Source organism: Chrysemys picta, chromosome 1, assembly GCF_011386835.1.
Source record: "Chrysemys picta bellii isolate R12L10 chromosome 1, ASM1138683v2, whole genome shotgun sequence".
Lineage (NCBI taxonomy): Eukaryota > Metazoa > Chordata > Testudines > Emydidae > Chrysemys > Chrysemys picta.
Genome location: NC_088791.1, coordinates 154,392,001 through 154,412,603, shown reverse-complemented (window position 1 = coordinate 154,412,603; position 20,603 = coordinate 154,392,001). Strand labels below are relative to the sequence as shown.

Sequence of the window (20,603 nt, the reverse complement as noted above, 5' to 3'; positions counted from 1 at the left end):
TCCCCAACAAATTGTGTTCATCTATGTGTCTGATAACTCTGTTCTTTACTATAGTTTCAACCAATTTGCCTAGTACTGAAGTTAGGATTACTGGCCTGTAATTTCCAGGATCACACAGCAACGTGAGGGGGCCAGAATAGCAGGTGGAGACCACAAAACTGGCCCAGTATATTGGAGGATGGGGCATTTATTTGGCGGAAGAGGGGTTCCTAGCACCCGCTGATTCTCATTGCTCTGAGACCTTACACCCAGGGAACTAACTAGTCTGCACCATGGCAGGTACCTAACCTGGCTGGAGATGTACCTGAGACATGTCCTCAGCCGCTGCAGTACCTTAACCCTTCCAGTGCTTGCGCTTTCCAGGCTGTCAGTCAAACAAGTGCATGGGAAGCCACACTTAAGTTCACAGTTCATGAAAGGTTAGAATGATCCATTCCACAGGGGCCTGATCCACCAAAACAATTCTTCCTGGTGGGGGAAAACAGGTCAGTCAGTGTCCTAGGACACTGTTACTTTGGTACCTGCTGCCATGTCTCTGTAGGACACAGCTACCCGCATAGCAGCCATGTTGAGAACCAAGCACCACATCACTTTCTCTTTGCCAACAGGATCCGTTGTTAGAAGGTGGTTTGGAGGTAGCAGTTCTACCTGGCACGTTCATGCACTAGTCAAAGCTTTGTTTCCTTTGGTTATAATTGGTTCTTGCTCCCCTCTCTTCTCAGGTACCCCTTGCTGCCTTGGCCTGGTGCCAGTTGAAGAAGTAGAGAGGCTAGATTGCTGCCAACTCAGAGGAGAACGGTGTCCCCAGAACCCAGCCATCACCTGTTTGGGGCAGGACCCAACGAGGCATCTGAGCAGCAGCCCTCCACGGCACATGCCCTTTGAGACTCCTCCTCCTACCAGTTAGGGACAAAGCTGCCTTTGCAAAAGACTATTATTCTAAAGAGAGAGAGAGAGAGACTGGGTATTTATTTTTGTATAACATCCCTATTTATATATTTATGCACTTGTAAATAGATGTACATGTGCCTTTTATAATGCTATTGAGACAGAGGGGAGCCTGTGCAAGGTGACAGGAGGAGACAAGAAACTGGGGCATCTGCCAGCGATGGCATCGGGCTGTTTATCAGAACACAGCCCGGGAACGACAGCCTTCTGCTCGGCACAAGCACAAGAGACATCGTAGGACATTGGGCCAAGCACAGCTGCGAAGAGGAGACTGGTCTAAAGTATTTGTTTGCAGCAGGGACCACATGAAAGATGAGAGTGTGGAAAGGAGGGTCCCTTTTCCTCTCCCAGCTAGAAGGGATCTCCTGGTGACATGCCCCTCAGCATGGATTGAAATCATGTACAATACATATTGGCATTAACAACCCTTCACATACATACACGCCGTCTGTAGTAGCGTATCTGCAAAGACAAACCCCTGCTTGAAAAGCTAAAATAAAGGCTTTTGTCTTCTCTGTGGTCTGCTGTACGCTGAATACTCCTATGCTGAGCCCAGTCTCCTTCCCTGGCAGGAGCAGGGGTGGGGGGATGTTTTCCATGAGTTACTGCTTTACACAGGGCCCCCAGCTGGTTCCTCTAACTCCAGGAGTCAACAGACGAGGTGAGGCCCAGTCCGGCTCCAGGTGAAGTCCAGACAGAATTCCCATGGGGGTACAAGGTCGGACCTTTGAACTAGCTGGCGAGGGGCCAGAAAAGAAGAAAAAGAAACATTTTTTCTGTGCAGTTCTGTTCACAAAGATGGAGCTGGAACTCCCCCTATCTTTGTGAACAGAGCTGCACAGAAAAAATTATCTTTTGTGCACTCTCCTGGTTTTCTTTTTCATTTCCCTTATTCCAAAAGCCTTTAGCATCTGTAGGTAAAGGTGCCCCTTTGAATGGTAGCTGAGGGTGCTTATAGGCCACAAGCAGACAGTACAAGAAACACTAGCTGTATTGTGATGGGTGCAACTGCATTGCATCTGCCCAGTTGGGATCTCCGCTGTTCTTCATTTCCGCTAGCTGGCTCCAACTGCTTTACATTATTTAGGACCTAATCTTCCCTGGATGCAGGAAGCGTCCCACGCTCTGTTCTGTCCTGCTGTTGCTTTGCTTCCCCTCCAACCTGAGAGTGGTTCACACATTTGATCCTGGTTCAATTTACACAAAACACCTCACAAAGAACAATCTGGAACAACCTGAAAAGAGACAGAGAGCCTGGGAGGGTTGGTTGGTTTAGTTTAGTTGGTTCAAAAATGTTTCTGGACCATTAACATCTAGGACACCTGCCTTAGAATGAAATCTCACCACTTGATGACTGAGGCAGTGAGACAGCAGGAGTGCTGTAGACCATAGTTAAAGAACCACCAGATTCCAGGAGAAGGGAAAGGAAGAAGAAAACATGAAAACAATGATATATCCAGCCTAATTCTCTTCTAACAAGTTGGACCAAGTCCGTAGTTACCCCAATGTCAAACCAGCGTAAGAACAAACACGCCAGGCGCACTTTTCAATAACACTGACTTCAGTACCCCAATTCATTGCAGTGTCTTATTTCTACTGAGCTGAGACAAGCAGCAAAGTCTGTGATTTAGTCATGGCCTTCCCTTCTTTGGGCAAAGTTTAACCCTTCAGACCCTGAAGAAGTTCATCCACAGTATACAGCATACTTGTCTTGGGCTCCTCCAAAACTTGTTCCTCCCTCTCATTCCCCCTTTCCCCCCAGTGGAGTGGGCAGAGAGCATCTGTGGTATTGGGCTAACCTGCTCTTCAGCAGACAGCTGGTGGAACATGCTTCTCTCGGAATACGTGCCCAGTTGCTCTTTGTCAGGACATGCTACGTCACAAGATGCAACCTTAAGAAACCCATTAACTACACTTTAGGCACCTAAGTACCAAAGATAGAGCTGAGGAGTGCAATTTCCAGTGGGTAGATCTCACACATCAAAAATTGCTTCCTCTTGAACAAAGGCAAAGAGTACATCCAGCATTTGCTCAATGCAAATCACTGTAGCACATCACTAACACTGTTCTATGATGGTCTCTGGAGCACTACCTAGCCTCTTTTATTGTCTAGCCAAGACTATGATAAAGGTTTAAAACAAGACGAGTGAATGTGAGTTGGGACACCATTTTTATCCCTCTTTCTTACTCACTCTTTTTCTTTATTTACCTGTATGTACTACTATTTAAAATTTGGACCCAACCACGAGTGTTCTGACTGTCCAAGGTCACCAGCCTCCAGTGCATTCTTAATGTATTTCTTTCTTTGCAGGTTTACGAGGGTTACCCTTTGTAATTAGTCCTAGCTGTCAGAGCACACACGATCAAAACAAAAGTTTAAGGAAAGCATTTTAGCCTTGCTTTGCAAGCCATGATACTAATATAGGATAGTCTACCACCCTAAGGCATAACAAGATCCAATGGCTGACAGCTGAAGTCAGGAGAATTCTCCATCATTTTAACTCCAGATTGGATGACTTTCTAAATGCTATGTGCCAGTTCAACCATAAGTGCTTGAGTCTGATGCAAGGATCAGCGGCTCACATTTTATGGCCTGTGTTATGCAGGAGGTCAGACTAACAGTAACAATTTCAAAAACCACTGTAGTGACTTAAGCACTTAGACACCTAAGTCACTTTTGAACATTTTACCCGACATAATCATAATGATCCCTTTTGGCCTTAAAAAATCAAAGTGTATACTAGCCTCAAAACACTCCAACCTGCTTACAAACTTTTATTATCTACAGTATGATGCCACCTTCAAAACTGACTTTACATATTTAAAATCCATGCAACCTCTTCCCATTCTTTATGCATATTATCCTGTAAGGGTGTGTTGGCTAATGAATAGAGTTAAGAATTACCCATGACACTCAGCAGAAGAAGATACAAAATGGATCATGTTTCAAGAGGCATTGAAGGGAAGATCTACCCTGCTGGCTGGAAGACAAGGAAGTGAATAGGTGACAGACAGCTACCGGGCTCTGGACTAGTCTGGGGCAAATGAGCTGTGCACAAGTGTATCCCAAGGCAGGTCTGACTGCCATGAAGAATAGCTTGTAAAAGCCATGGGCGCATAGGATGAGCCCTTATTGCAGGAGTGCAGACTTTGCTTAAAGGGTCCATAAAGACTGCACCTAATCGGCAGTAAACCAAGCCATTTGCTGCAGCTCACCACAATGCAGCCTGTGAACACAGATTCCAGCCTGCAATGCTCTAGCTGGGTCTGAATGGAAGTTCAAAAGGGAGCATTGCAGGCTGGGATCTGTAGTGTTTACAGCCCCTCTGTATTAAAGATGCCCTATGGATGACTGGCAATATGAAACCCCAGGGGGAGATTGCAAATGGGACAAAACCTTTGGCCCAAACTTTGACACCCAGTGTGTTATTGGAACCGGAGCTGGTTGCTGACAGGGCCTCTCACTGACATATGCCTGTCACCAGGGAAATGTCTAGTGAATGAGGCTAGTAACAGAGAGGACTTTAGTTTAGTATCTTGGTATCAGGTGGAGGTTGAGGTGGTGGGAAGATGCGCCCATCTTTTCTGCTTAAGATAGTGATTTCCTCCTTGAGTACTTCTGCCTCCTGGGCCTGGAGTTGGACCAGTGTAATCAGCCTCTCTCTCTCCTGGATCTCAGCTTTCCGGGGGCCTTTGAATTCTGCTCCCTGTAGGGAGAGGGAAACAGAGCTCCCTTTAAGCACCGGGAGAAGGCATGGCTTCACTTCAGCTGGGAAAGCAAAACCTTCCCCTCACCAACCCAGGCACAGGACAAGTTTACACCTTCTCCACTCGCATCTGACGCCCACTTGGTAAGTGACACTTAATTCAGTGCTGGGCCTCAGAGCAGGCACCACAGATAGCACAGGGGAAAGAACACACCTCATTTCACTCAGATCACTCTGGACAATGGAGTGGTGCAGACTTGCTGCGAGGGAAGTTCCATCCAGTCTCCTTTGATCAGAAATATGGAGGTTGGATCGCAGTGGTAAAAGGAAGGCAAGGCCTTAACAAAGGGAAATCTGGGCATTGCCTGTTCCAATATCAGGAGTTGCTGCTCAACTTTTACCACGAGCATCATTAACCCAGATCACTAAATGCTGATGGCAGTACAAGGAATTATAAAGGCGTCCCACTGGGAACAGACAAATGCCTCTTACTAAACTGTCACAATCAAGTGTTAGTCAGGGCAGCAGGCAAGTTTACCAGGTTATTCTGCAGTGCATCCAGCTTCATTCCGAGTCTCTGCTTTTCAATACAGAAGCTGTTCAGCTGCTGCAGCTTGCTGGTGTTTTCTTTCATCAGCAACATCAGCCGTTGCCGCAGCTCAAAAATCTTCTCCTGGGATGGAGGAAAGTTGAAGGAAACTTTTTATTTTCTTTTTTTTAAGTGGCAAATACCATAATATTGCAGGGAGTAGATGTTTCTTAATGAACCTGCTCCAGCTCCCACTGAAGTCAATTGCAAAACTCCCTGGGCCAGATCCAGATCTGAGTTACACCAATGTGAACTCAGAGAAACTCCACTGAAGTGTAGTGAATTACCCCAGCAGATCTGGGCCCAAAATCTTGCCCAAAGACAGTTTTGCAATTGATTTCTTGAGAAGGAGGTGAAAAGAAGGTACAATGTATCAAAAATATGTATGTAGGCTGGATGTTTTATTGTGCACTTCTGGGAGAAACAATAATATTTTGGTCAAATGCCTTCAAATTAAAAGCAGGCAAGAGAGTGTATGTTTATATGGGAGGTTTTCCATGTCTCTTGACTGTTGCAATCACTCTTAAATTTGTTGCAGATGTTCCCTATGGTTTTCATATTTTTAAAATGACATAAATAACGCCTGGGTATTCTAACAATAACTGGAAGGCGGTTCTAGTTTACAAACTAATAGCTGGATCTCAGGCTGAATAAATGCTTAGGTCTAGAGGGCAAGCTCTTATTACCAAGTAGGCTGAGGAGTTTATTAGCCCAGGATGGTTGTGGAGTTATCAGGAAGTATTTTTTTAATTATTTGTATTCCTGTGGCACTCAGCAACCCTAGGCATACACCAGAACACAAAGACTGTACCTACCCTAAAGCACTTACGAACTAAATTCAATATTACAGCTGAGATTTTCAAAGGAAATTTAGGGTGTTAGGTGCTGAACATCAATTGAAAACAATGGGAAGAACACCCTAGAAATACCTTAGACAGGAACTGAACTCAGGAAAATAGTGACTGTATGTCATGATTCTCCAGTACAAAACAGCAAGTGTAACAGCAGTTTGGGGCTGAAGCAGAAAGGATTTGGGGATCTGGGAGGAAAAAGGGTGTGGTTTAAGAATGATGGGTGAAAAGAAATCGAGAACTCCTGCTGAAGAGATTTTTATGCAGCTATTCAGTTTCTAGGCAAGTGAATTCCTTGTAATTGCAGCTGTATCACTGGCCTGGGGGCCTCTGTCCCTGCTCCTTACCTCCCAGTTTTTGAGTTCCTGGGCTTGTATGTGCTCTTTCTCCATCATTTTCATCTTTAGCTCTTCCAGGTTTATGTTAACAGAGAGTGTCTGCAGGGCTTCCAAGTCCACCATCCGGCCAAACTTCATCAGCATCAGCTGATTACAGTTCTCTTCCAGTCCTAGCAGAACAGTCGTCACATTTAAGATGTGTATTTGGAAACATTTTTCATAGGTGAATAATATGGCTAGCAGAGCTATGGGGATGCAGTTGCCTAGTGGCTAGAGCCAGCGTGGACTGGAACTCAGGAGACCTGGGTTCAGTTCCCAGCTTTGCTAGTAGATGATCTTGTGCAAGTCACATCAATGATACAGATACAGATTCCTTTCCTTTGTAAAGCGCTTTGAGATCTACTGATGAAAGCGCTGTATAAGAGCTAGATATTATTATTCTGTCGCTTTTCATCTGAGGACCTCAAAGCATTTTAAATACATTAATTCATGTAAAGCCTCAAAAAAACAACAACCCCTAAATGATAAGTATTTTTTTTTTAAACAGAGGAGGAAACTGGCATAAAGAGGTTGAAGTGCTTTCCTGAGGGCCCCAGGATTCAGCGTGAGAGGCTGGAATAGTAGCCAGGAGTCCTGATGCTCTAACCAGCACTTCTTCGTATCATCCATTATCAATGTATATCATTGAAAAGCCACTGATGCCTATGAGAAACAGTTCTGCTGTGCTCCTGCTTATTTCTCCTGTGTGGTCATAATGACATCAGCACCATCTCCACAGTCACCCACTGGGATATCGGTGTCGGTGCAGGGAGCAGAGGTGATAGAGGCAGCTAGTGAAGTAATTCTCACCCAGCAATGTGTATACATTAAGCACAGATGCATGCAAGAAGAGATGCCCATCTCTATAAGGTGGAAAGAGACCTAGAATGCCATATACACAGCAGAGAAAACCAAACTGTGCTTAGGAACTCACGCTCGATCCTTATCTCTATCTCCCTTCTGTCCCGGATGAGCTGCTTATGCTGCTGCCGGGCCTGCTTGTAGAGCTCCCTCTGATCCAACTTCTCATGCTGCAGGACCATGATCCTTTGCTGCAGATACTCCAAGGATTGGTTGGTAAATACCAATGTTTGGGACAGGTCAGTGGGTAACTCCCCATTTACCACGTACTCCACCTGCCAGAAATAGTCACAGACAAGGCTGATGACTGCATGTTACTGGTGTCGGGAACTCAAGTCAGTGGTCTGGTTGGCGGACAAGTGATTATGGCACAGCCATTGTGTGAGGACAGCATGCTGTTTTAAACACGACTGGCAGAGCACAGCCTAGGGACAGCCCATTCCTAACAAGGCAGACCCCAGCATGATCAGAGCCGGCTTATAGCCCTCTATGGACTCCAACGCAGATGCTGGCTCAGGCTTCCACCTTTGGCAACTGGAATGGAGCGGGGAGGCAATTCTTTACCCAACTGCCTGCGCATTCCAGCAGTCTGGGGTCTGCAGCGCTATAAGGCCAGCTCTGACACGTTTCTGTCCTGAATTTCTGACCAAAGATCTATTTCAATGAAGGAAGAGAAAGCAGGCAAGGGGAGCACGGCCTGCCCCAGAGGCAGCTGGGCGAGAGCGGGCAGGACCTGTCCTAGTTTTTCAGTGACCTCTGCATAAATCTCCAAGCATGACACAAAATAAAGTAACAGCAAAAAAGCACCCAACCCAGAGGAAAAAGTAACAGTGTGTCAAGTTTGTCTCCCTACTTTCAAATCACCTCCACTGGGACATTTGTGGATTAATACATTGTGACCAATCTGCCAGTCTTTACTTGGGCAAAACTCCCATTGTCTTCAATGAGAATTTTGCTCACATGAAGACTCCAAGATCAAGTCCTTAATAGACTTCTGACCACAAACCGACACCATATTTGAGGTACATGGTCACTCAGCAGTAATGAGCACTTCTGCCTGGCCTTACTACTCAGTGTATTCCTTTACTGGTCCAGCAGTAGAGGGGCAAACAATTCTACTTTAACAACAACTAGATATTCCAAGTCAGTCCAGAGTCCCATAACACTGAGAAGAAAAACTGCAAGCAATGAACTGTGGGCCCATGAGAATACTACTGCTACTGTCACAACCTGGCCTATTTTCCATCTGCTTGGAATCGTCTTGCGGCTGCTAAACCAGATGCAGCACACACACTCTTGCATCACCTGATGTAGCTTCAGAGGCACTACTACATGCAGCTCATTCAGTCTCTGCTGCTTCTCCCGTTGAAAGGCCTCCAGCTCCCCCTCAGCTGTGTCCAAGCTGGCTTCCACCACTTTCACCTGCAGAGATGCAAGCCACATTCTGATGTGAGGACTTCATAATTTGGCCCTAAACCAGCCACCATAGCAATGGTGACTGAGGGCTGCTCTGGGACTGGCTTAGAAGTAGGGTCCCAATCCACCAGATTTGTACTGTTGGGTTCTATGTTAAAGTGAAGGCAACTTTTGTCTAGTTTAAAGGGAATGTGATATGGAAGGGCCACACTATTTTGTTCTGTCTTGTTATCTGTAGTGAACTTCCCTGCCCAATAGTAGGATCATCTCCTTTCTAAAGTGAGGTTCTATGCTGACTGTATTGGTGCAAAAGTGGCCTTTTTACTCAGTAAGCCCCCCCTCACTATGCGTATCAGAATGACATAAAAACAGCCATACTGGGTCAGATCAAAGGTCCATCTAGCCCAATATCCTGTCTTCCAACAGTGGCCAGTGCCAGGTGCCCCAGAGGGAATGAACAGAACAGGTAATCAGCAAGTGATTGATTCCTTGTCACCCATTCCCAGCTTCTGGCAAACAGAGGCTAGGGACACCATCCCTGCCCATCCTGGCTATTAGCCATTGATGGATCTATCATCCATGAATTTATCTAGTTCTTTTTTGAACCCTGTTATAGTCTTGGCCTTCACAACATCCTTTGGCAAGGAGTTCCACAGGTTGACTGTGCGTTGTGTGAAAAAATACTTCCTTTTGTTGTTTTAAACATGCTGCCTATTAATTTCATTTGGTGACCCCCTAGGTCTTGTGTTATGAGAAGGGGTAAATAACACTTCCTTTTATAGACCTCAATCATATCCCCCCTTAGTTGTCTCTTTTCCAAGCTGAAAAGTCCCAGTTTTATTATTCTCTCCTCATATGGCAGCCGTTCCATACACCTAATCATTTTTGTTGCCCTTTTCTGAACCTTTTCCAATTCCAATATATCTTTTTTGAGATGGGGCGACCAAATCTGCATGCAGTATTCAAGATGTGGGTATACCATGGATTTATATAGAGGCAATATGATATTTTCTGTCTTATTATCTATCCCTTTCTTAATGAGTCCCAACATTCTGTTCGCTTTTTTGACTGCCGCTGCACATTGAGTGGATGTTTTTAGAGAGCTATCCACAATGACTCCAAGATCTCTTTCTTGAATGGTAACAGCTAATTTAGACCCCATCATTTTATATGTCTAGTTGGGATTATGTTTTCCAATGTGCATTACTTTGCATTTATCAATACTTAATTTCATCTGCCATTTTGTTGCCCAGTCACCTAGTTTTGAAAGATCCTTTTGTAGCTTTTCACAGTCTGTCTGGGACTTAACTATCTTGAGTACTTTTGTATCATCTGCAAATGTTGCCACCTCACTGGTTACCCCTTTTTCCAGATCATTTATGAATATGTTGAATAGGACTGGGGCCAGTACAGATCCATGGGGGACACCACTATATACCTCTCTCCATTCTGAAAACTGACCATTTATTCCTACTCCTTTTCTCCTATCTTTTAACCAGTTACCAGTCCATGAGAGGACCTTCCCTCCTATTCCATGACTACTTACTTTGCTTAAGAGCCTTTGGTGAGGGACCTTGTCAAAGGCTTTCTGAAAATCTAAATATACTATATCCACAGGATCCCCCTTGTCCACATGCTTGTTGAGCCCCTCAAAGAATTCTAGTAGATTGGTGAGGCATGATTTCCCTTTACAAAAACCATGTTGACTCTTCCCCAACAAATTATGTTCACCTATGTGTCTGACAATTTTGTTCTTTAGTATAGTGTCAACCAGTTTGCCCAGTACTGAAGTCAGGCTTACCTGCCTGTAATTGCCAGGGTCACCTCTGGAGCCCTTTTTAAAAATTGGCGTCACATTAGCTATCCTCCAGTCATTTTGTACAGAAGCTGATTTAAATGATAAGTTACAGACCTACAGTTAGTAGTTCTGTAATTTCACATTTGAGTTCCTTAGGACTCTTGGGTGAATACCATCAACCCACTTTAGTGACTAAAATAATAAGCTTTTACTTCAATTAGCCTTGCAGAGTCCACAAGCTATGGGAAGGGGGTCTGGATTCTATTCTGGCTCATGCATCATCAACAGCATTGTTCTAGTAAATTCTGCTTGAAGGATGTTGATGCAATGTGAGAAGAAAAGAACCCAGCTTGACTCAGATCCCAGGGTGAATGTGTGGTGTTGAGATTAGAAAAATCTTTATCAAACAAACATACAAACTTGTAAACTGAGCACATTAGATTGGGTATCCTTGAGACACAGTAAAAATGGACCTTTACACAATGCTGTTTTTTTTTTTTTGCAGAGTAGTTTTTCAAAACAGAATCTCACTTTAAATAAAAAAAAGCGTGTTTTTGAATTAGTAAAAAATTAAACTTCCAGATGAAAAAAAAAAGCCCAAGAGCTCAGAATAACTTAATGTTAAAAGATGCAATCAAAAAGACTGCAAATTACACTTAAATAAATTTAAGGGTGTGGATTATTTTTTTAATAATATTTCAACAAAGCTGAGGTTTATTTGTTAGTTACTAGTGTGATGAGTGTTCTAGAAATACCTAAGACAGGAAGGGTTTTTTTTAACTTTATTTGCTATTATTTCAGACATTTGTGTTAAGACAAGAGCTCTCTCTCTCTCTCTCTCTCTCTCATTCCAGCACAATCCTGTTTGTGATCTGGCTATAACATGAGGTGAATGATGCAGCAAAATGATCCAGATCCTCAGCTGCTATCAATCACTGTAGCTCTACTGACTTCAATGGAGCTATGCTGATTTTCACACTTTGAGAATCTGGCCTGGTATCTTTACACTGGGGACCAAACACTAAGGGAGGAGGCATAAAATTATATAGTTTCAGATGTATCATGCAGTCAAGCGATAAAATAGAGACAGCAAATAACTGCTGCAAGAACATTTCTCAACAGTGATGCTTTGCAGCCTCAAGTGCGTTACATGTCACTTCACCCACCACTAAAGCAATGGAATACCACAGCCGTGTAGCACAGCAACACTGCATACCACTTTAGGACAGGATGTGAAGATCAGTGTATCAAATTGCTACTAAAAGGGGAATTTATGTGGGCAGAATGTAATCACCCTCACTGCAATTTTGCCAGGTCTTTGCCCACAAATCCTGCCAAAAGTGCCAATGGATCTTCGATGACTTTGAGAGGTTAGGCCCTTGGTTTTAAGTCTCAATGAAAAAATGACAACTCGAGTACCACGCCACTCCCATCCACACAGAGCAAATGAGGCTTGCTGGGAAGTTGAGAGCCTATTGTACCTTTTTAGCCAAGGCATCATATTCCTTTTTGAGATTATCAATAACTTTCTTCTCCTCCACTAAGGCTTCCTCAATGTCTAGCCGCTTCTCCCGGAGCTGAAGAGTGTTTTCGAAGAGTGCCTCATCACAATCTGAGAAGGAAGATAGGTTGGAATTAAACTAGAAGGGTGGCAGCTTTAGTTTAGTTTGGACTTAACTATATTTATAGATTGGACTGGTAGCCCCACCTAAGATTCCCTGACATTTCCCATTATAAGACCCTGTTTTCAGTTGCTTATAACATTGCCAAACTTTAACTCTCTTGGGCTGAAATTTTCCATCCCAGGAGCCTGCCTCAGGCTGACTCATTTTGGAAAATTTCAGATGCAATGCTTCAGTCATTTCCAAGAACAAGACTAGGGAAAAAAACTTGTTTTGACATGTTAAATTCTGGAAGTCTTTTTTTGAGATTATCTAGCACCCCCTTGTGTTGAACAAGAACCTGGAATTTGGTATGGGGTGACCTTTGTGTCAGGGATCTAAATTCCCCAAAGATTCCATTTGTACTGCGCATGCACCAGGGTCTTCCCTGCAATTGCATCTCTGGGCTGCTGTGAGCCATTCCAGGTCTAAGCACCAGAACTAAGAGCAAGAAGCCTGTCTCTCTTGTGTTTTCAATGATCTCCTGCACCAGGTTGAGGCAGCATGAGCGAGGAAGCTGTCTGATTTGAACAGAGGGGACGAGAGCTGGATCTGCAGGGAGCGATGGAGAGTACATTGGGACAAGCAACCTGAGAGGGGGAAATGGACTGGCTGGGCTAAGAGATGGATCTTGGAGCCAGGAGGGAAATGGAGTGGGAACTAAGATTAGATGAGGAGTGGGGGGATATTGGTACTGGATGGGCAAGAATACTAGAACAGAAAACCAGTGGGGTGGAGAAAGGAGGGTGGGAGGGAAAAGAGATCTGACAAGGAGCCAGGGTGCATAGGAAGAACTGGGACTGGCTGGGCAAAGAGATGTGGACAAGGAATTGATGGGAAGAGGGGGATCACCCAATATTGGACAAGGAACACAGGAAGGGAGATTGGGACTTGGAGTCAGTGGGAATGGGGAATATGGATGGATCAGGGAGACAGACAAATCAGAAGGGGAGCCAAGAGGTGGGGAACTGGAACTGGCTGGGCAAGAAAACTGGGGACAAGGAGATGAGGGTTGGGGGGAGGGTACAGGGAATGGCTGGGAAAAAAAGACTGGGACTGAGAGGGGGGACTGTGGGATAGGGAGTCCATACTGTCAGCTCAGTGTGTCAATTAAAACACTAAGCATGTGTGAAAGACAGCAGACATCACTCACAAGTCAGGTAAATGAACAAGACAAACCTCATTAAGAACACAAACAAGTAAAGATAAAAACACAAATTCAATTCTCTGCCTTCTCCTTGCATCAATAATTTGTACTTTGCAGAAGCTTTTAACTGTCTATCAGGATTCTCCTCCCACCACAGTATAGAAGGAAAGAATATGGATAACAATACCATTAGTGAACTGACAAAAAAAATCAGTTATAAAAATATGGCAAGGCAATTTGCTAATCAATTCTAATGAAATCAGAAATAAACCAGCCTGAAAAGCAGCCTTGTAAATGGTCATAAAAATACACCAGGCCAAGCTCAAACATTTACTAAACTAATGGTTTTACTCACTCAACAAAATAAGTTACTTGCCCTTGCTGACTGGGTGGGTAGGATTTTACAAAGGTGCTGAACAGACAAGTTTAAAAATAAATAAAACCTTTAACCTTTACTGGTAAATCAAAGAAATATGCCTGCCAATGAGCAATTTGTCCACTAGATGGCAACAAAGAACTTAATTTACACTCCAAATTAGAAGAAGGAGTCCGGTGGCACCTTAAAGACTAACAGATTTATTTGGGCATAAGCTTTTGTGGGTAAAAAACCCATATGCATCTGAAGAAGTGGGTTTTTTTACCCACGAAAGCTTATGCCCAAATAAATCTGTTAGTCTTTAAGGTGCCACCGGACTCCTTGTTGTTTTTGTGGATACAGACTAACCCGGCTACCCCCTGATACTCCAAATTAGGGACCATTCAGGATTTCCATGGGATGAAGGAAAACCATCTTAGCAAAAATGTTTATTCTTTGTGTTTCCATGGTAAGAGCATATATTACAGGCTCCAATTCCACCCCTCAGAGAGAAAACGGTCAGGAAATGGGAAACAGTCCTTCACTCTTAATTAATTCATTGAACTTTGTGTTGTACATTTACCTGACTTGTGAGTGATGATCATCACCACACTCCTGTGCAATAAGTATTATGCCACTTCCATTTTACAGAGGGGAAAAGACTCTCACTGAGTGTCTACTGCCTAGGGTCTCTCACTGAGTCGGTGGCAGAGATGGGAAGAGAACCCAGACCTCCTGGTAATTTGTCCCCCATCCATAAGTATTTCAGGGTTGGCTACAGGTATGTAATGTTTTGAAAAAGAAACCTATTGGGTTTTTTGTTCCTTTTTTCACAAATAAAAAGTTGGAAGCAAATACCAATGCAGCCCCACTGGCTCTCATCAGAACTCGTTTAAAGTTAGTTCCCTTTTTGATTTTTAAGAATTAGATTTTTCCTTCACTTATCTTCTCCCCAGAGATGGTAATTGAGGTCCTCTAGGCTATATGTCATTGCACTGCAGTTATTACAGGTTGATGAAACAAGGGAATATTGAAACGTTTATCTATGTTTATCTATTGCAAATGGTTGCTACTCCTCTTTACAAATAACCAAATGCGATTTAACACACAGGCCAGATTCTGTCATCCTTACTCAAATTGAGTAGTACTCTTCTCCACAGTGGTCCCATCTGCATCACTGAGATTACTTAAGGAGCAAGGTGCTACTCAACATGGGAGGGAAAGAGTCTGGGCCATAATAATATTATTAAACCTAAGAAAAAAATCCTGATTTTGAATTTAAATTCACAGTGTTACCCATAAAGCTAAACAAGTAGAGCGCACCGGAAAGTAATGGCTCACTTACTCTTTGGGCAAACAGAGTCATCAAAGACTTCATCATCAGATCCTGAATCTTCTTCATCGCTCTCCAAGCTAGACTCATCGTCACTCTCTTCATCGCTTTCCTCCTCTTCATCTGGGAAAGGAAAGCAGTATTGTTAGCATTCAGAAAACCCTGGTTCTAATCTGTGACAGGCCGGCTGGCTGTACAGCACACCAGTGGAGCCCTAATGAGCAATACCATACTCCTGGCTTTCAAAAGCCAATTAAATCATTTAAAGAGCACCACCAATGGAAACAGTGCTTTACAAACTACTGAGACCACAGTCCTGCAACTGACAGCATGTAGCCAAACTGCTGCACCTGCACAAAGCCCTGTTGAAGTCACAAAGGCTCAGCAGTCCACCCAGACACTGTCAGTCAGGATCAGGGCTTCGGATCTATTCCAGGCCCAGAAGAGTTTGCAGTCTAAGAATGACACAGCAAATTAACCCTTTAGAGTAACTGGAAAGAGCTAGTTTCCCAGAAAGGTGATGATTATATATTTTGAACAAGACAAAATGGTGACTGGCTTCTGCTCAAGGATTCTAATTTCCCTGTTTAGATACATTGATCCCACTAGCATAAGCCCAGACTGGTACAGTATCTCTCACTTATATACAGTATCTTACCTGTACAAAAAGTTATCCTATTAAAGAAATGTATAGTGAGTTGAAAGGACTCAGCAGAAGTTAATTCATGCTGGCATTTACACACAGCAGGTATCTGGCAAGGGAAAAGGTGACAGTATCTTGTATTATAGGATTACAGTAGAGACCCTAGAATTATAGATGAAGATGGATGTTCATTCTTATAAACTATTTAAGGCTGCTTAAAAACTTTTGTAAAATGACTCTTTGGACTGAATTTTCTTATACTTGTACACAACCCACAGGTGAATCTTGGGGGAAACTGGTAAAATGTCATTTGGCTGGCTATTTTTGAGCTATCAGAAGACAGAAAGAAAAATATATTCTGTTGTTAGAAATGTCAGGTTGGTTTCTTTGCACTTGGATCAGCGACTCAAATAGTTTTATTTTTAAAGTTCATACCTGGCATGGAAAGGTCACTTACAGCAATAGGTGTTCTCCTGGTATGTTATTTTTGCAGATCCCTACTTATGAGATGGGAGAACAGTGCCCATTGAGTCTGAGTGAACACATCCCCCAACAATTCAAATGTTCTGAAAGAGGTTAGTAAAGGGACATGTGGGCCCAACCACCTTCAGTCCCTTCCACTAATTCAATGAATCCACAGGACAAAGAAGTGGAGAAAGGGATTAACAGTTATTGGTACATGCACAGTTAGATAAAGGTACCTTCTTTCTTTCTTTTTTGCATTCCTTAATGTATATATCCTTTTTTAATGTACTGTAGTTATTCTGCATTGAAACCTAGGGGTTCGGTCATCTTGTGTGTTACCATCCAGCTGAGGAAATTAACTAACTAAAAAGGTGAGCTATGTGTTGTTATTGCCTATATTTGCTGCCAGTTCATACTGTACATGATCACCTCCTAGAAACCAAATGCCAGATCAAAGATAAAGAGGAAATATTTCAGATCAATAGTACTGTCTAGTATTAAACAGTTCAGAACCTATCTGCTGAGGAAAATCCAATAGATTGAGTTCTTCGAATTGATCTATTAATTGACTAATGGATGATTACAGATTGGGTCTATGATTACTAGGGTTGCCAACCCTCCAGGATGGTCCTGGAGTCTCCAAGAATTAAAGATTATGTCATGTGATGAAACCTCCAGGAATACGTCCAACCAGAATTGGCAACCCTAATGATTACTCATTAGTCAATTGATAGATTGAAAGGGAAATTTAGTGTACACAGATGCCAGACTGACAGCTGTCCACAGATCAGGTACAGCATAGGCGGCAGCTGTGTAAAACTTTGCTCCCTTTTTCCACTCAACACCTACATGCCTCATCGCTGATTTTAAGGTCTTTTGACACTACAAATACAATTGTGCAAGGGATGTGATTACAACACCATTATTCCTCAAGATGGTTACAAAACAGTTTGGTCTTATAGTATAGATTGGACCTAGTCATATGTTTTGTTTATGACCTGGAACCAGGTTAAAGCCTCGTATCTGTCCAGGGTTTCAGCCAAGTTTTGGGACACAGTTCAGTGCCATCGCTACATGACAAGGCTGAATTGTGTAAACGAATACATAAAACTATAGAAACAACGTATCCAACCTCTGTCTCCTTCCACATCTTTCTTCTTAATACGCTTGATCTTCTTCTTCAGGACCTTAGTGAGGAAGCTGGCAAATTTGTTGTTCTCTCCAAGGGATGCTTGGAAAGTGGCATAAAGTGCCTTCTCGCGTTCCTGAAGCTTTGCAATCTCATATTTTTTATCCTCCATCTGTGAGAGGTAGTTGTCTAATTTCCACTAAAAAACAAAAACAACACCCCCCCCAAACAATGTAAAACAACTCAGTATATTAAACTGATAGAGAGCTGTTGAAGCATTAGCCTTTTAGGCTGTTGTCAGCACCTGTTAGATCTTTTTAGCATACACTTCTACCCCGATATAACGCTGTCCTCAGGAGCCAAAAAATCTTACCGCATTATAGGTGAAACTGCGTTATATCGAACTTGCTTTGATCTTCCGGAGTGCGCAGTCCCGCCCCCCTGGAGCGCTGCTTTACCGTGTTATATCCAAATTTGTGTTATATTGGGTCACGTTATATCGGGGTAGAGGTGTATATGTAAAGGCAGCAATTCCTAGTAGTGAGCAAGGGATTGGAGGTCGGGGTCTCTGCTTTCTATTCCCAGTTCTCTGCCAGTCACTTGCTGTGTGATGCTGGACAAGTCACTTTCCTTCTCTGTGCTTCAGTTTCACCATCAGTAAAATGAGGATAATGATACTGACCCACTTTTGCAAAGTGCTTTGAGATCTTCAGATGAAATCCACTAAATACATGCTAATTATTATAATTTATGCATTTCAGTTGTTGAATTAAGAGCAATTTATCCATCTAGAGAGAGACAGACAGACAGACTTGTTGAAATTGGTAGGCTTGAAATTCGATTCACTTTTTTTTTTCTTCTTCCCTAATATGGGCCCCAATCTAGGAAAGCACATAAGCATCTGTTTAACTGAAAGAACATGGTTTTACTGACTTCAGTTCTTCACTGTTAACCAAGTTCCAATTGCAGAGGCAAATTCTCTCTGAAGTTATACTTGTGTTACCCATTTGAAAAAGGAAAGGGTGACATCTGTGTCACCCTGGGCAGAATTTGGCTTGAAGAATCTGCTACTGAAGATGCATGAGCCAGAAAGATCCCAACTTGAATCTCAGATCCCAGGATGAGTTAGTAGGCCTCGGAGTTTGAAAATTCACCTTTATATTTGTAAAGAAAGCAAATCTGATCTGGCATCACTGAGAAGCCATAAAGGTGGAGCCCCATGATGCTATTTTTACAGTCACCTTCCAAAGGAGAACTGCATATTTTAAGGTAGGATATAGATTTTAATTTCATACTTCCAATGGTTTATAAAAATACAAGCATGAACGGAAAGAAGAATCCATATTTAAGTTTAAAAGGACTGCCCTTATATTATCAATGAATGTTTCTTGTTTCTTAGAATTCAGCACTAAGGAATCGGCTGGTGCATAAGGGCAGCAGAAGGACATTCCCGCCTCTTTTTGGGATGTTTGTTTCCAGGCCACCAGTTGCAGTAGTAACAAATCAGATAGTGTATCCTACATACTTGCATCTCTTCCACCTCATTGCTGAGGTTGTTGACACGCTCCTGGAGAGTGTCCTCGTGTTTCTCAAAGTTCTTAAGGAGAAGCAGCTCCTCAAACCACGTGATGTGACGTAGGTCAGCACACTTCATCTGCGTGTCCAGCTTCAGCTTCTGGTGCCGCAGGAGGTGGAGCTCAGCATCAAAGGTGACCACCAGTTCATTGATCTGGAATGTGGGAAGGGGGAAAAGTGGAGTGGGAAAAAAATCAAGAAATGAGTCTAAATATGCAAGGCAAGAGACAGGAGCAAAAAAGAAAAATTTCCTGCCTGTTAAACCAACAATTTGCCAGCAACATTTATTATGAGCTACTTTGGTATTCAAGATAACAACATTAATCCCTGGGAATATTTTTGATATCCATGGTGCAAATATAAGAATCACCAGAAATTCCACAGATGTTTCGATGCCTCCCATCATCCCCAATTAATCTCCAAAGAACTATCTCACATTTCTCTGCTGGCTGCACTTTCATGTAATCTCCTGCCTGCTGCAGCAGCAGACCCATGTTACTGACCTCCACCTCATCCACCCTCTTGCAGAATATCTACCAACTTCTTCCTTGGGAAGGTACAACAGTTTCAGCACGAGTATCTGTCAAAACTAGGTTAACCACGGGTTTTCTTTCAGAGGCAAGGTAATACCCACAATGATGTTCTAGTGCACTCTGAAGTTTAATACATCAGCTCCACAGTTTGTTCTAGTGGACTCTCCTGGACTTCCCAAAGGCAATGCAAAAGCCCAAAGCTGCCACAGCATCAGTGGGACAGTTGTAAAGAGAGCTCTGTGAATTGGTTTTGTTTTGGGCATGGTAGGGGCAGTCACCCTTGAAAAGTTCCCTTTTATTCTCCTACCCTCTTGATCAAGGTCTCCTGAAGGTAAATGTTTCTGATCTTCTCCCGTTTGAAAATTTCCAGTTCCATCTCTGTTGGCTCTGCCTTTTCAATCTCAAAAACCTTTGGTTGCATTGGGGTGATTGAGGATGCTATTCTCATTGATCTCACACTTGAGCCTCTTGATGGGGAATCTATTTCTTTTAGAGAAGGTGCATGAAGGAACTTTCCCCCAAACACTGCAAATGATGCATTATCTTCCATCTGCTCAGAGAGCCTTTGCTTGTTCTCCTGCTCTTGTTTGAACTTCAAAAGAATATTATTGTCATATTGGAATTTTTTTTCTGGAGTCTCCTCCAGGTGTAACTGAGGGATTGGGGGAATAGGGAGTTGTTCAGATGCATCCAAGGCTGATTGTATGGATTTCAGTTCTTGGACCAGGCAGACGATCTCTTCAATAATAGCCACCTTGAGGTCCCTAAGTGAGATGATCCATTTGTTCATTGTCAATTTCTTTTCATGGACCTGCAAAGAGGAGGAATTTTAGTGTGACTTGCCAAGGACACTTCTACAGCATAAAATCTTCTCTGACACAGGACATTGATCAGTGGTTTGTCTAACTTAAACAATCCCGAAGGGTTTAAACGCTTAACACGACGGATAAAGAGAGGTTACTTAGCAGTAACTGTTGTTCTTCAAGTGTGTCACCTCTGCATAGTCACACTTATGGGATTAGCACCTCCTGGCACTGAGCTGTGGAATCTTTCTAGTGAGCAGGATCTGTTGAGGCCACTCACACTCTTTCCCTTGCAGAAGATTCCATGGGTATCAAAGGAGGAGTGGGGCCCCAACCACACTTCAGTTCCTTCCAGAGGTGGCAGAAGTTCACTTTGAATGGGGGCGAGGTGTGGGCAAAGTGTGGGGGCAGT

At 43.2% G+C, this 20,603-nt stretch overlaps 2 protein-coding genes across 18 annotated transcripts in view; one reads left to right on the top strand and one right to left on the bottom strand.

Moving 5' to 3' along the window:
- Positions 1-1,463, top strand: part of BOC (BOC cell adhesion associated, oncogene regulated) — an 85,415-nt gene extending 83,952 nt beyond the window's left edge. For all 17 annotated transcript variants that reach the window (XM_065573518.1, XM_065573523.1, XM_065573532.1 and 14 more), the window contains one exon: positions 723-1,463. In XM_065573518.1, coding sequence (XP_065429590.1) covers positions 723-907 — 185 coding nt within the window. In that variant the 3' untranslated portion in view covers positions 908-1,463. The remainder of the gene's footprint in view (positions 1-722) is intronic.
- A 2,245-nt stretch (positions 1,464-3,708) lies between these two features.
- CFAP44 (cilia and flagella associated protein 44) overlaps positions 3,709-20,603 on the bottom strand; it is a 79,132-nt gene continuing 62,237 nt past the window's right edge. Inside the window, exons 29-38 of the mRNA XM_065573466.1 lie at positions 19,696-20,199; positions 18,806-19,009; positions 17,284-17,479; positions 15,056-15,166; positions 12,029-12,159; positions 8,639-8,755; positions 7,407-7,608; positions 6,443-6,603; positions 5,194-5,328; positions 3,709-4,655 (exon numbers count right to left, since the gene is read on the bottom strand). Of these exons, the coding sequence (XP_065429538.1) occupies positions 4,473-4,655; positions 5,194-5,328; positions 6,443-6,603; positions 7,407-7,608; positions 8,639-8,755; positions 12,029-12,159; positions 15,056-15,166; positions 17,284-17,479; positions 18,806-19,009; positions 19,696-20,199 (1,944 nt within the window). The 3' untranslated portion in view covers positions 3,709-4,472. The remainder of the gene's footprint in view (positions 4,656-5,193; positions 5,329-6,442; positions 6,604-7,406; positions 7,609-8,638; positions 8,756-12,028; positions 12,160-15,055; positions 15,167-17,283; positions 17,480-18,805; positions 19,010-19,695; positions 20,200-20,603) is intronic.